At 41.5% G+C, this 13,346-nt stretch overlaps 1 protein-coding gene across 5 annotated transcripts in view; it reads right to left on the minus strand.

The window, feature by feature from the left end:
* The window catches only part of RREB1 (ras responsive element binding protein 1), a 125,310-nt gene that overhangs the window by 54,797 nt on the left and 57,167 nt on the right, over positions 1 to 13,346 (minus strand). For all 5 annotated transcript variants that reach the window (XM_064507067.1, XM_064507068.1, XM_026114837.2 and 2 more), the window contains 4 exons: positions 13,059 to 13,178; positions 11,504 to 11,706; positions 6,803 to 6,892; positions 5,391 to 5,554 (listed from right to left, as the gene is read on the minus strand). In XM_064507067.1, the coding sequence (XP_064363137.1) occupies positions 5,391 to 5,554; positions 6,803 to 6,892; positions 11,504 to 11,706; positions 13,059 to 13,178 (577 nt within the window). The remainder of the gene's footprint in view (positions 1 to 5,390; positions 5,555 to 6,802; positions 6,893 to 11,503; positions 11,707 to 13,058; positions 13,179 to 13,346) is intronic.

The raw sequence follows: 13,346 nt of genomic DNA on the forward strand, positions 1-13,346 counted from the left end.
AAAATAAGATTGAGAATGAAAGTGCCTTCTTAATTAAAAGAAGAAATACCTTCTTTGATAGGGCCCTTTGTAAGCATGCTTCAAAGCACAGCTTCTGCAATCCAGATCTTCCAATTTGAGTTTCAAAGAGTTCTGCATGTGGTTGTTGCATGTGGTGTTTTGCATGTGCCAAAAAAACCCCCAAAAAACAAAAGAAAACCCAAACTTGGAGACCTATTCCTGAGATAGTATATTAACAGCTTACAATTACATAAGTAGGATGTAAATGAAAACCCATTCTGAAGAATCTACTAGATATGGGGGAAGGAACTAGGGGGGGGGGAAAAAGGTGGAAACCTGTGAGGTTTTGGTTTCATACGAAACACTTCAATTAATTTGCATTGTGACACTTATGGAGAGCCCAGAGAACACCAGCCATGGACACTGGAACTTAATTTACTGAACTGGGGAAGTTGTGGTTGAAATACATATATTATACCCTTGTTCTTTTCAAACTTGCCACAGAGCCTTTAATAGCCACCCACCGGAAACTGGCAGGAACGTTTCACACCTCCCTTCTGGCATTTATATCCTATTCACATTTTGAAGTTGCCTGTCTTTGGCAGTGAAGAAAATGAGATTTCAAAGTCATAGGTACAGACTATCCTTAGTCACAGAAATCGAAAAGGAGCTGCTGACAAAGTCTCCTACTCTGTAGGAATCTGTTTTGGAGCAAGTGGATGCAGCTCTCTTGCACCTGAAGTCTGATGTATGTTCTACCAGGGTGAAAGATAGTAAATCAATCTTTTCTCTACCTTAAGATCCCTTGCTAAAAACATACCAACCATCACCAACAAAACCCACAACAGTACATTAACACCTCTGTCTGCATTTTGGAGAGATGCAGGGGTGGAGGAGATGTAGAAAGAAGCTTCCAACTTTGTTTGGTGGCAGAGCCCAGGCCCAAAAGAGCTCCTTGGGGTTGGCACCATTCATAGCTCAACTCACTAAAGAGCAACAGTGACAGTACAGGCAGAAAGGCTTTTGTAATCTCAATTCACTGGTTTGAGACACTTCTTTGCAAATTTCCAGTTCCCTCTGTGCTACAGAAAACCCTTTACAGGCACACACCCTCTTTCCATATATTTTATGTTCCTTCTGGAGATCTAAGAACATTCAACTTCAATTTATTGTAACGAAGAGAAAGCTATAGGGTCCATGTCCCTAGAATAAAAGTGTGAGGATTAGTATGTCCTAAATAGTAGACATTCTTATGTACTGATCATCTCAGTGCTATACCAATTAGAGGAACTTTGAACTCAATTACTATGATCTAACTCCTTCTTCCAAATTCCTAAAAACTCACAAGAAAATAAGCCCCTGCAAACTCTCAAATCAGTCCCCAATACTGGAAGGCCTGTTCTTTCCAGGACTGCTCGGGGGGAAGAAAAAAAAAAAAAAGTATTCTCTCCATTCTCCTCCTCCTGAGCAATTCATATCTCTGATATAGACCCCAGACACTAATGGATCTCTCAACTACCATATGAGACTGCAAAAACCCTCCTCAAGCAGGAGAAGCAGCACTGATATTGAGGCAGTTAGGTTGGTGGCATACTCAGAAGAATGAGAAAATCAGCTTTCCTTGCTAGATGTTGGGCACTCTCCAGAGACCTTTGCTTCAAACTACGACTGTCCCTGCAGGAGACTCCAAAGCAGAGCTCCATTCCTGAGCAGTCTGGCAACTGGGACAGAGCTCCTATGAGAGTTTTCTGAGATACGGTACTCCATTGAAAACCATGGCCAAGAGTCACCCTGGTCCGAAAAGGAAGCAGGTTTTAACCCCCTTTTCTGAATGGTGCTGCGCAAGAGGACCTTCCCTCTCCACCCCTCTGTTTGCTGTGCCCATTCAACTTGACTTGTTGACAAGGAGCCAAGAAGAACAACAAAGAGAAATGGGACTTTATGTGAGAGGCTATGACTCATTTACAAATGAAGTGTTGCATGTACTGTGAAAGGCAGGAAAGGCAGCATCAATTTATCAGGTAAAGAGTACATGCAATAGTCCAGCACAGCTAGACTAACTCAGAAATGAGCTAGGCAGAAAATAGTGTTCCCACTCTACAAAATGTCCTGCGGTTGCAAAAATATTTTTGCCATTATGTGAAAGAGCAACAAATACAAGTTCTAGAGGGTTTTATTTCCTCCTCCAATTAAAAAAAGTGAGGGAGGAGAAAAAATACTTTCTATGGTGAGGTTACAGGCACTTAGAGAGTGTAAGAAAACTGGTATTTTCTAACCCAAAAAGTAACCTGAACTTGTCTCCTTACATCCTCTCAGATGAATATATAACAACCGGGCTATCATGAGGTGGGAAAATGCATCAGAAATTTCATCCCCTCCTGGAACTGTAATAAGTACTCCTACAGCACAATATTTCCCTTGACAAAACTGTTTCATCAGATATTTTCCTCAGAAGTTCTAATGATAAAAATCTAGGTTAAAAAAAAAAAATTGCACAGACAGTTAAGTGAGAACCAGAATGAGCTGGAGGAAGAGAAAGAGAAGAGGATCTATGTAGCACGTACACATTCTCCCTCCATTCAAATGCTGCCAGATTAATTTCTTCTCCCTCACTCTTCTCTTCTGCACTGAATGTCTTTAAGGTAAAGAAAATAATGTGTGTAAAGAATCTTGCAGGACATTCACAAGATATGTTTATTCTTTAGCAGATCATTCACAATGTTATGCTAAACTCACAACTTCTCCAACCACCCACTCTGTGCAGTGCTCCAGGGAGACCACTACCCTGACTACTGGGAGGACATGAGAAGCCTTGTCCTTTTCTGGTTTTGCCCTGTAGCTGTCACTACTTATATATTTTAGTACAGAAATAGAGAGCAATAAAGAAAATGTGTGCAAGAGCAGAGAAAGACGGACTTGTATTACCATGCCCCTCAGCTACCTGGTGCCGAAGAACAGACACGGTACCACCACAAGCAAGGCTGGTGGGAACGGCACACAAGGCAGGACGTGGCAAGCAGGTCCTTGCTCTTGGATCCCAGGCAGGAGTAGCTTTGAACCTGAAGTGAAAGGCATTCATGCACAGCACTGGCAGGCCATGGGACCTGATGCTACAGCTAGGTTTGAGGTGTCTACATAAGAATTTATTTCAGATCATCTTAGATTAGAAATACCTGTTTCTGAAGGAGGTACCCAGTGGGCAAAATGAACATCTTCCTTCCGAGTGTGTCACAGCACCAGATAAGGAATTTAATTTCACTTTGCATTTATTCTCATCTGCCTATTGCACATTCATGCTCTCTGCTTCAGCAGCACGATTCACTTTTATATTTTATTGTAGCAATAGGAAAAGATTATTCACTGCAAAAAATTGGCAGCACAGTCCTGTGAAACAGTACTCTCCTTTAGTAAAACTACCCTATTTCAGTAGGCTCAGGATCATGCCTGTCACAGGTCTGAGGTCACTTGTTTCAGTGCCACTGAGCTCAGTAAGATTTCTGCCATGTTCCACTAAGGTGCTGCAGTGTGTGCCCACGCAAGAAGGACTTTTAAAGAGCAAATACAAACACCTGTCAGACAGAAAGAATCTTAATAGGAATCTTTTCCTTGCATGAACAAAGGTCCTTTTTAACTTGGTCAGTAAATACAGCAGTCCATCCTGATAACTTTGAGCAACAGTTCATCAAAAAAGATTAAAACAGTCTTGTTATCAGAAGGTTCTCATCTATATTTACTTCTTTTGGACAAGTCACTCACTCTGGCAATTTTGGCAGACCTGCTGCTAAAGCACTGTAAGAGCTGCTATATAGGGAAACTCCAAGAAGCAAAGCTACTGCATCAACATCTGATAGGCCTGGGGTCAAGTCTCAGAAGTAGCCTCCCTTTCCTGTTCCTGGGAGAGGATGAGGAGATCCATTGTGAGCAAAAAGCTAAGAAAACAAAAACAAAACAAAACCCAGCAACCCTTCAGCAAGCAGCCTGGGCTGAGGAGCTAGACACAAGCTTATCAGACAACCCAAGTGTCCTGACACTGGAATTCTCACCCTCTAACGCTGACAGCGGCATCAGAAACTACCCTGCCTTTGTCACGGCAGATGATACAACATCTGCCCTCCAGTTTGGGAAATGTGTGGCTCGCAACACCTCTGCCTACTGGTCAGATGAGTCAGAGGTGAGATTTATTCAATGCCTAAGGCCAGTACCTCCTTTCAGCATCTTTATGTCTTTCTTGCTTTGTTTCTCTCTCCAACTGTCCCCATTTCTAATCAAGTATAGGTTAAATAAAGATATAATTACAAAATTGCTTTCCTCCCATCCCACCTCCATTTTTGTTTGACTGTTTAAATCAAACAATATGATGCAAAAAAAAAAACAGTAGAGCAGCAAGCAGCTACTGACTTCTTTGTGCAGGATTAGGTTATATTTTTAATGTCACTGAAAATCATCCCTTTTATTCCTTTCATTCCACCTATAGACTGTTGCTTGGAAAACGGCTGGTAATAATCAAGGAAACAAGATCTCTTCCCTCCCACACAGAACCGGTCTGTAACCATCACTCCTGTCATTTTGCTTATAAGCCATCTTCCTTTTCCCCACCTGTCTTGCACACTCTTTGATATGGGGACTAACACTATGTGGGAATTCGCAAAGTCTTAATCAGCTCTGAGGCGCTCCACCCATGCAAATAAATGAATACAGAATTAGGGGATGAGAGAGGGGAAGGAACATATATGTGATTTAATATTTTGTTTCCCCAGTTGACAACTGTATGTATTGCTACATCCTATGAAGGAAACTACATGAAGTATGTTTGGCAACTTTGGTCACAGAGAATTCCCTAGATCTGTGATGCAGTAAGTTGTCTACAGTGCCGGCAAGTATTAACGTATGTGTTTAAAAACTGGATCCATTATTCTGAAGAGGCATCTTCATGATGGCACTTGGACATCTAACTACTTAGCACCCACCACCAACATGGATGTTTCAATACAATCATTTGCACCTGCTACTTTGGAGCTACAAAAGCAGAAGATCCTTTACAGCCTAGCTATATATTTTTATCCTTTGAGAAAAATCTATCCCATTTGCATCCCCCTCGCCCCCCCAAAAAAACAAAATGAAAAAGCAATACTTCTGGATATCCGTAACAGCTCTTGATGACCTTTCAAATGAGCTAAAAGACCTCTCTTGGTTCTGACTTGGTCCCACAACTTAAGCATCTCAGTAGTTGTGGAGTCCTTGAGTGTCATACCATAGTTGTAGATCATAAATAGTCCATATTTTTGGCCCAAGTAAGGGTCTTTACTCAACTTGACAGTCCTTCAAAGGAAACAAAATAGCCCCCTATCCTGTAATCCTTTCCAAACTAATGGGTCATGATCAGCACTCACCTGTGCATGTTTCCATTGGTGGTGAAGGACTGTCCACATACTGAACATTTATAAGGCCTTTCACCTGAGTGCACCAGCATGTGGCGATCAAGGGAGCTCGCTGAGCTCAGAGACTTTCCACAGATGCTGCAGGAATGGTCTGTCCCTCCAGTGTCAGTGTTATGCTAGAGAAAGCAATGATTTTTTTCATTGAATGTCCCTTCTGAAGTGCCAGTAAAATATTAGACAGAACAACTTAAAAGCAGCTTTAAAGAGCCACTTGTCACAACACCTCATATGAGATGTGCCCTGTATATACCTCTCCTCCCAAGCCCTCCCGTCTCAACTCCACCTCCACCCTTCACTTTTAACTCCTTAATGCACCATCACAGGTAGCTGCTGCACATGGCCTGAAATGCCCACCACATGCAGCATCTCTGCTGGACGTGCATCAGGAGAGGATGGATGGGGAACCAGCAGCAACCCATCAGACAAATGGGAGCCTTGGAATACCTTAAGCTACACAGTGATTTGGGATCATGTGAGTTGGAAGGGGAAAACAGAAAGAGGATGTAATTTATGAACTTTATGACAGAAGTAAGACACTTAAAATATATACTCTTTAAAGGTATTAATTTCAAAGTGACTGTGTAATAAGAAAACAGAAGTGCTTCTGTATACATATGCAGACTCCTGTGCCATTAGAATGCATCACAGGGAACCATGCATCACAGCAACCATTAGCTACTGTGCTATATGCACCACTTTCTTACATGCATTCAAAGACTTGAAAATTTCTTCACATACCAAAAAATCCCCAGGAAGATCAAAAAGAATTAAATCATAATTATAGTACCAAAGGGAAAACTGAAGTACTAAGCATCAAGTGGACTCACGGTGGTGAACCACAACCTTAGTAACCAGTGCAGGACCCTCTGACATAGGCCAAAGTTTCTCCATAAAGTACATACATATTTGAAGAGGTGAAAGGGAAGGCCTGTAGCTGACTAGAAAGGACATCAGTCATTAAAAATAAATAAATAACTCTATTTTTAATTTTGCCTTCCAAAATTGCTGCACCCTGCAAAGGACTTCCTGCTTCTTAATTTGCATGAACACTAAAGGGAACTGTATTCAAACAGGATAACAAAACAGGACATAGGCCTCTTGATGGAAGGGGTTTTCTGGATCCTTGGGATACCTTAAGCTATGCAGAACAGGACACGCTTCCTTGTTTGAGCCGCTCCCGGGAAACAGAGGGGTAGGGGGAGGGAGATAACCCAACTTTTATTTTAGCCTTCTTCATCTACTGAAAGCAAAACAATTGAAAAAGGCATAATGAAACCTTCCTGGTTTGTACATGGAATTGTTTTTTGCTATAAGAAAATGCACTCTTAACAAAAGTAAGAATCAAGAACCAGTACTTTGCATACCTGACGAATGTGCATAGTTAGCTGGTGCTGTGTAGTGCAAATCTTTTCACACAGAGGACAGGTATAGGAAGACTTCTCTTCTTTTGTTTCCTGTGAACAAAACAAACCAAAAATCAGAAGGAGTACAGCTATAAAAGATTTCAAAAGCTGCTACTGTGGGGATGGAAAAAACACAAGCCATCCAACATCAAAAGGCCACTGCTAACAGAACAACTGGCATGTATACATTTATCATCCTGATAGATCCCTCAGGGAAGTTTCAGAAACTTCTGAATTTATAAACAGGAGCCATTTCAACCACCACAGAAGTGCAGCAGCTGTTTTAACAGCACACAGATACTCAGCAGTAGCAGTTTAGGACAGGAAGTGAAGGCAATTATTGCAACCAGCTCCAACTGCCAGAAGGAGCTTAGGTGAGCAGAAAGTAATTACCCAGGCTGGAACACTGCCAGAATATGTGGACAAACCCCACTAATCTTCCAAAAAGACCTTTAATAAGCACAAGTCTTCAGGACTTCAGGTTTTCCATGCTATCTGAAAGGAAGGGCACTAGCCCGATGCCCTTTTTTAGGGGCTGCATGTTCTGCTCCATGGCTGACTCAGAAGGAAGAGCTGCATTTACTGAATCACCAGCACTATTTCCCTTAGCATCCTGTGCTTCTCCTGGAAGCATCCCATCCAGGCACACTGGCCGGGCCCAACCCTTCTTAAGCTTGCAAGATCTGATGAGATCATAGCGAGAAAGAGGTGACAACACAGGAGTGTACGTGACTCAAAAGGAACACATTATGAACCTGATTATTCCCTTCACCCAGGTGAGAATCAGGACTAACCATGGTCAAATCACGAGTACAAACAATGAAGCTGACTGGAGAACTCAGCCTGATTTAAGTATGCCCTTGAGACACTCAGTAAAACCGCATGAAATGGCACTCTCACAGGAACTAAAGGCATTTTCCTAAGCATCCACAAGGATGGCTACTGAATGACATAAAGGATATTTTCACCATCTCGGTAAGAAGCCCACATGTGGCTTCTACACCAAAGCCTGCACACTAAAAGCAGGAAGATCTGGCACTGAAAATTAAACCTCAGTTTTCTGTACAATGATGCAAATCTTTACCAGCTAGACAGATCCACCGCTTGTTATCTGAATTTCTGGTACAAAAGAGACTACAAAAATCATCTCTGCATGACTGACAGGCAAGTATAATGTGCATGCTAAAAGGACTCATTCTACTGAACTTCCTTGCTGACTACTTTAAGTATCATTAGTAAAACCATGAAAACAAGCAAAAAAAACCCTGAAGAACTCTGTAGTCAGAAATGGGAGGGAGTTGATGGATATGAGTGTATCCATTCATTTCCTCTTTCCAAACAGTTCTTTTCTCCATCACTGTCCCAAAAGTCATCAATTGAGAAACAACCATTTCCAGATTGTCAGACACAAGCATTTGTGGGAAATTCTGGGAATCACCCAAGTCTCTGTGACAAGTTCTCTGGACTTTTAGGAGGAAAGATACTGATGCAGTGTCAGAGAAAGCATTTTGAAGTCTTAATTTAATGAAGCAACATCCCCTTTTACATCTCTGACTTGGGGGAACCATTGTATAAAGAGAGCTCCCCATTAAAATCTGACCTTGTGTTTTCCAAAACAGGAACATGATAATTTTCTATTAATCTCTGTCACTTGTAGATGAACAGCTATTTAGTCATTCTGCTTCATGTAAACAAAACCTGTGACCTCATATCTAAAAGTATAAGGACTGCAAAAGTTAGGTTTCCCCATTCCCCTTTACTGTTTCTCCTGTACATATGTACATTTTTCTAATCATACTTCAGGACTCTCTATCCTAAATTTGATCTCACTGGAGGCCATGCACAGGCCCAGGCGTAATGTACTATTACTTACAAAACATTAGAAAGCAAGCAAGAAAGGCTGCCATTATGTAGTCTGAACACGTCAAGAAAATTAAAACACATTATCCCGGTGGCCCACACACACATTTTTATATACAAACATATAATTCACACACACACACACGCACTCCATCCTACCTATACTACTTTAATTTTACTGTATGCAATCAGTCTGTGGAGTAATGCTCAGCTCCAATTATACTGCAAGCCTGTTAAAGTTAGCTCAGGACAAGGAACAAACACACTGTGCTGTGAGGAAAATCCCTGCAGCTGTGCTGACAGTTTAGATGGTGTTTAATCCCCAGGGTATTTCTGTGAAGTTATCAACCACCTTTTTTTTTTTTTTTGCCCCCTTTTGAATGAGTGATACAGTTCTACATGATGCAGTTAATTGTTTCAAAGCCTGCTTTCTAGACTGCCTGCTCTTTGAATCAGCAAATTAACAGAAGATAGAGTAATTACTGGTTCACCTTGAAGCAAAGATCAGAAACACACTACAGCTCTGCCAGAGCTGATTAGTATTGAATCTGGGGTTTATTATTAACTAAAACCCAAACTTTCTCCAGTGGTCACACAGGGTACACATTGCATACCGTAACACAGCTCAAGCAAATCAAGGGTAGCTACAACAGGAATTCTGTTGACTGACCCAATCCAGACAAAAAAACATTAGCATCCCTACTGTAAAAGCACCCCCACCAACAAATTTAAAACAGAGCACTAACCCACCCCACTGGAGCCAAGTTGGTGAAAAAGCACTTCCTAAACTGAAAGATAAAATTAGCAGCTAATTTGTTAGCTGCTCTCTTTGTAGTAAGTCAATCTGGCACGGCTGTTCTGCATTCAACTGATGGCAAGTCATTTTGGAGCTGTGCATTACGTTTATTCATTTTTCTTCACCTCAAGAAATGCCTTCGTTAGGTTTTTTTATTTTCTTCAAGAGCAAGGTAAATGTGAAGTTATAATGGGTGCAGGTTGATGTGAGAACATGCTTATTAGACTATGGCTAGACTAGAGCCAAGATAAAGTCAGCATTATAAAGAGAACCATAGACTTGGGACAAAAGTTCAGGGCAAAACATTTCACTGCCAACTCATGGGAAACAGCAGTCAGGCCCAGAAAACTGTTATTATCGTTGTAATTACAATAAAGGGCACATTCTGACCAGAATTAGAGATCTGTGTGCTGCCACACACTGAAACAATTCAATGCTTTCATTCTGCTATGCTGAAAATGAAAATTCACTGTATCAGAGGTTGTTACACAGATTGATACCCACTTAATATTTCACATCTCACTTCTATTTTCTCAGTAACACAGCCATTTGCTCCCCTGGCGATAACAATCTTCCAGCCTAGAAACAAACAGGCTATTTACTATGTTTTCAATGTATTTATTTATTTTTACACTGTAAGAATCCCTCTTAATCCTGTCACATTTACTCTTGAGCTTTCTTTGATTCAATGCCCATTGAAATATCAGGTGGAATAAAGGTCAGTAACGCTAATAAACTTCCCTGAAGCCAAACCACATGGTGTACCAGCAGACAGCTGTGTAAAAGCACTGCCACTGAGACTAGTCTGAACACCAATGCCTGCTTCACATGATGAAATCAAGGAAGCAGGACAACCCCTGACTGCGAGCATTAGCAAATAAACCTTAAAGCCAGGTGTGCTAGACAATATGATCCAACAAACCTAGTTGCCAGTATATTGCTCTTCATTTACAAATTCTCTTGTTCATTTACAATTAATAGATTTTAACTCCTTTTAAGCGAAAAATTCAAGACAAGTCATAAGTCAACAGACTTATGATTGGACAACAGGGCAGCTACTTTTCAGGAGTCATGTTTCTCAGCTTTTCTGGTCCCTACTACCTCTTGATTCATTTAAAAATTCTCTGTGCTTCCCCACAGGTTCCGAAGTCAAATGGACACAAGAATTCGGGACATTTCTTACTGTTCTGCAGCACCTTCAGTGGTAGGGTTTGCCTCATCAGGAGAGAAACATGGATATAAATAATCAGTTTTAACTGATATGGTTCTCTCCTTTCACTTCTTTAGAACAATACTGCTATCAACTGGTGCCATCAACTGGTAAATGGAAAAAAACTGATAAAAGCTACATGTATTTGCACTGCAGGACTTATACAAAGCATTCTGCAATAGCTCTTCATATTTTTATTAACAACAAAGTAAGGGCACCTTACACTGCAAATGTGCGAACTGAGACACCTGACAGATGTTTCATTCTAACACCACCTTTAACCTTTGAGCACCTGGACCTTCACTGGTCTTCACGAGGGGTCCTGCACGGCAGCTAAGCCAAGCCTCGCAGCTTGCTGCCACACAGCCCCGCTCCTACTTATTCAAGCTATTTATTTTTTCCCCTAGGAGAGCGAAACGAACAGGTTCTCTAGCGGGTTAGATGAACACAAGAGCCTGGGTAAAAGGATGCAGAGGGGGAGAAGCGGCAGTTGTTAGGTGGCTTTGCCACTGCTAGTGGCATCTGTTAGATCAATTCACCCATTGCATGAAACGGGAGTGTGCGCTCAAATGTTTTACATCTGAATGCAAGCATGCTGACCCCTTCCATCTCTATTTTTCTAAAGTTACGTTCTGAAGGGCCACCAGAAAACATACATAATTGGGCAATGGTGGAGACAGGAAATACCTATTAAGGTAAAAAAAGGCAAAGCAATCAAAGAAACGTAGTTATGACTTATGTCTTCCAACATGGCTGTTTGACTCCCCTTGGTCCCCCCGTATTCCAGCTTACGTACCTGGTTCCTCCTGCCAATCCGATTTGGTGCAGGAGACTTTGAGGGGGATTTGACGTTTTGAGAGCTCCCGCCATTTTCAGCCATCTTCCCCACGTTCATTACTGCTGACATCATGGCGTCAATGGAGGACAAGTCTGTTCCGTCCAAACTGCTTGGTGAACTTGGAGATACCTTGTAACTGTTCAAGCCTTCCAGCTGCTTCTCTGGAATTAAAAACAAAAACACACATAGGAGTTGCTAGGCCCATCTAAAAAAAAAAAAAATCCCCACAGTGTTTTCAGCTGCCTGTAACTCCCAATGCATATCTCAAAGAACTCACATTCTGCTTGATAATCAGGAAGTAAAGAAAACAGTCCATGATAACTGGAGTTCTTTTTGTAATAGGAAATACTTATCATTTTGGAATTCATAGGAAAAGATGTAAATTTTTCCTCATGGGACATGCCTATTGTTTTTCAACGTAAATTCACTATGGGGCTTTCAGTCAGATTTAAAATGGTATCATCTGTGGTACCTGATGACCACAATGTACTCTTAAAGCAGTGCTGATGAAGGCACACTCTGGCAAGCACAATCATTCAAGAAAGCCAGTGTTTTGAGAAGAACTGCACAATTAATGAACTAGCAATACAGTGCAGGGTACTAGGTTCGCTTTCTAGCAAAGCTTAAGCCAGTTCTTTTTATGCAATAAGCTAAGTTAGAAAAAATCCACCCAAAACAAAAATCAAAAAAACCCAAAGCACCTCTTTACTGCTGCAGCTGACATCTATATATATATTTTTTCCTACCAATCCGTATTAGTCCCTGGAGTATGTGTTACACCCATGACTAACATTATCCCACTGGTAAAGCTGTTCAGATTCAGACTTCTCCATCACGTTTTATATGTAGCAATGATGCTCTTGTTTCGGATACTGAATTCCAAACACTTCGAGTCACAACGGAGAACGCATCTCTGGTAAAGCCCTTCCACATTCCTCTTTAAGGGCTTGAAAGGGAAAAATCCTGTCAAATTAAACACTCCTTTTCCCAAAAAGGAGTCTCTCAAACAAAGAAAACCACTCCGCAAGCTTAAAGCTCTAGCAAAGTTCACCACCTCGGATGGACAGCACAGAATCTTAAAATCTCAGTGTAGTGAGAAAGTCACTGTAACACAAGAGGATGTGAGGGTGAACAAGGAGGAACATGTCTGTCTGTGAACATTTGATCTCTGTATAATACTGTCTTTGGAAGATAAGTTTGAGCATTATAAACAGGTGTTTTTTGAGGATAAGTAATGTGGTGCCAAGTTACTGGGAGCCAAGAAAATCTTAGTTTGGAAGCCTGCAGTGGTAGTTGAGTATTTATGTGCCCATGCTTCTGCTCAATGTATTTCATACTCTTCACAAGAAAAAGGTTATGGATGGGGAAAGAAATGTATGCGCCAGTGCTTCTGCTCAATTCACTTTATGCTCTTTACACAGACAAGGGCTATAGATGGGGTAAGAAATGTTTCTACAAGCCTTAATCAATGCCCTAAATTAGAGAGGCACTCAGCTCCAGTCAAACCAGTTACCTTCATTTTTCTCCCCTGATTGACTGAGGCTCTCTTCTTGCTTGCTGGTCTCCTCACTTAGTGTAGTATGCTCAGTAGCGTCTGGCTCTTCAGCCTCTTCCTCAGCAGCACCCTCGAGCACTGTGTGAGGGAGACGGGAAAAACAAAAAGGGAGTAAGTTTCCCTGGAAGTTGTTCTAGCAAAATAAGACTACAGCCCTTTTGTTTGAGGGCTCCCCTCTCTGGTACATAGCTTAGATCACCGAAGTACGCAGACAGCTGCCAGCGTGGCCAAGCACCTGCTCCCACG

The sequence above is a fragment of the Dromaius novaehollandiae genome, chromosome 2, assembly GCF_036370855.1.
Source record: "Dromaius novaehollandiae isolate bDroNov1 chromosome 2, bDroNov1.hap1, whole genome shotgun sequence".
Lineage (NCBI taxonomy): Eukaryota > Metazoa > Chordata > Aves > Casuariiformes > Dromaiidae > Dromaius > Dromaius novaehollandiae.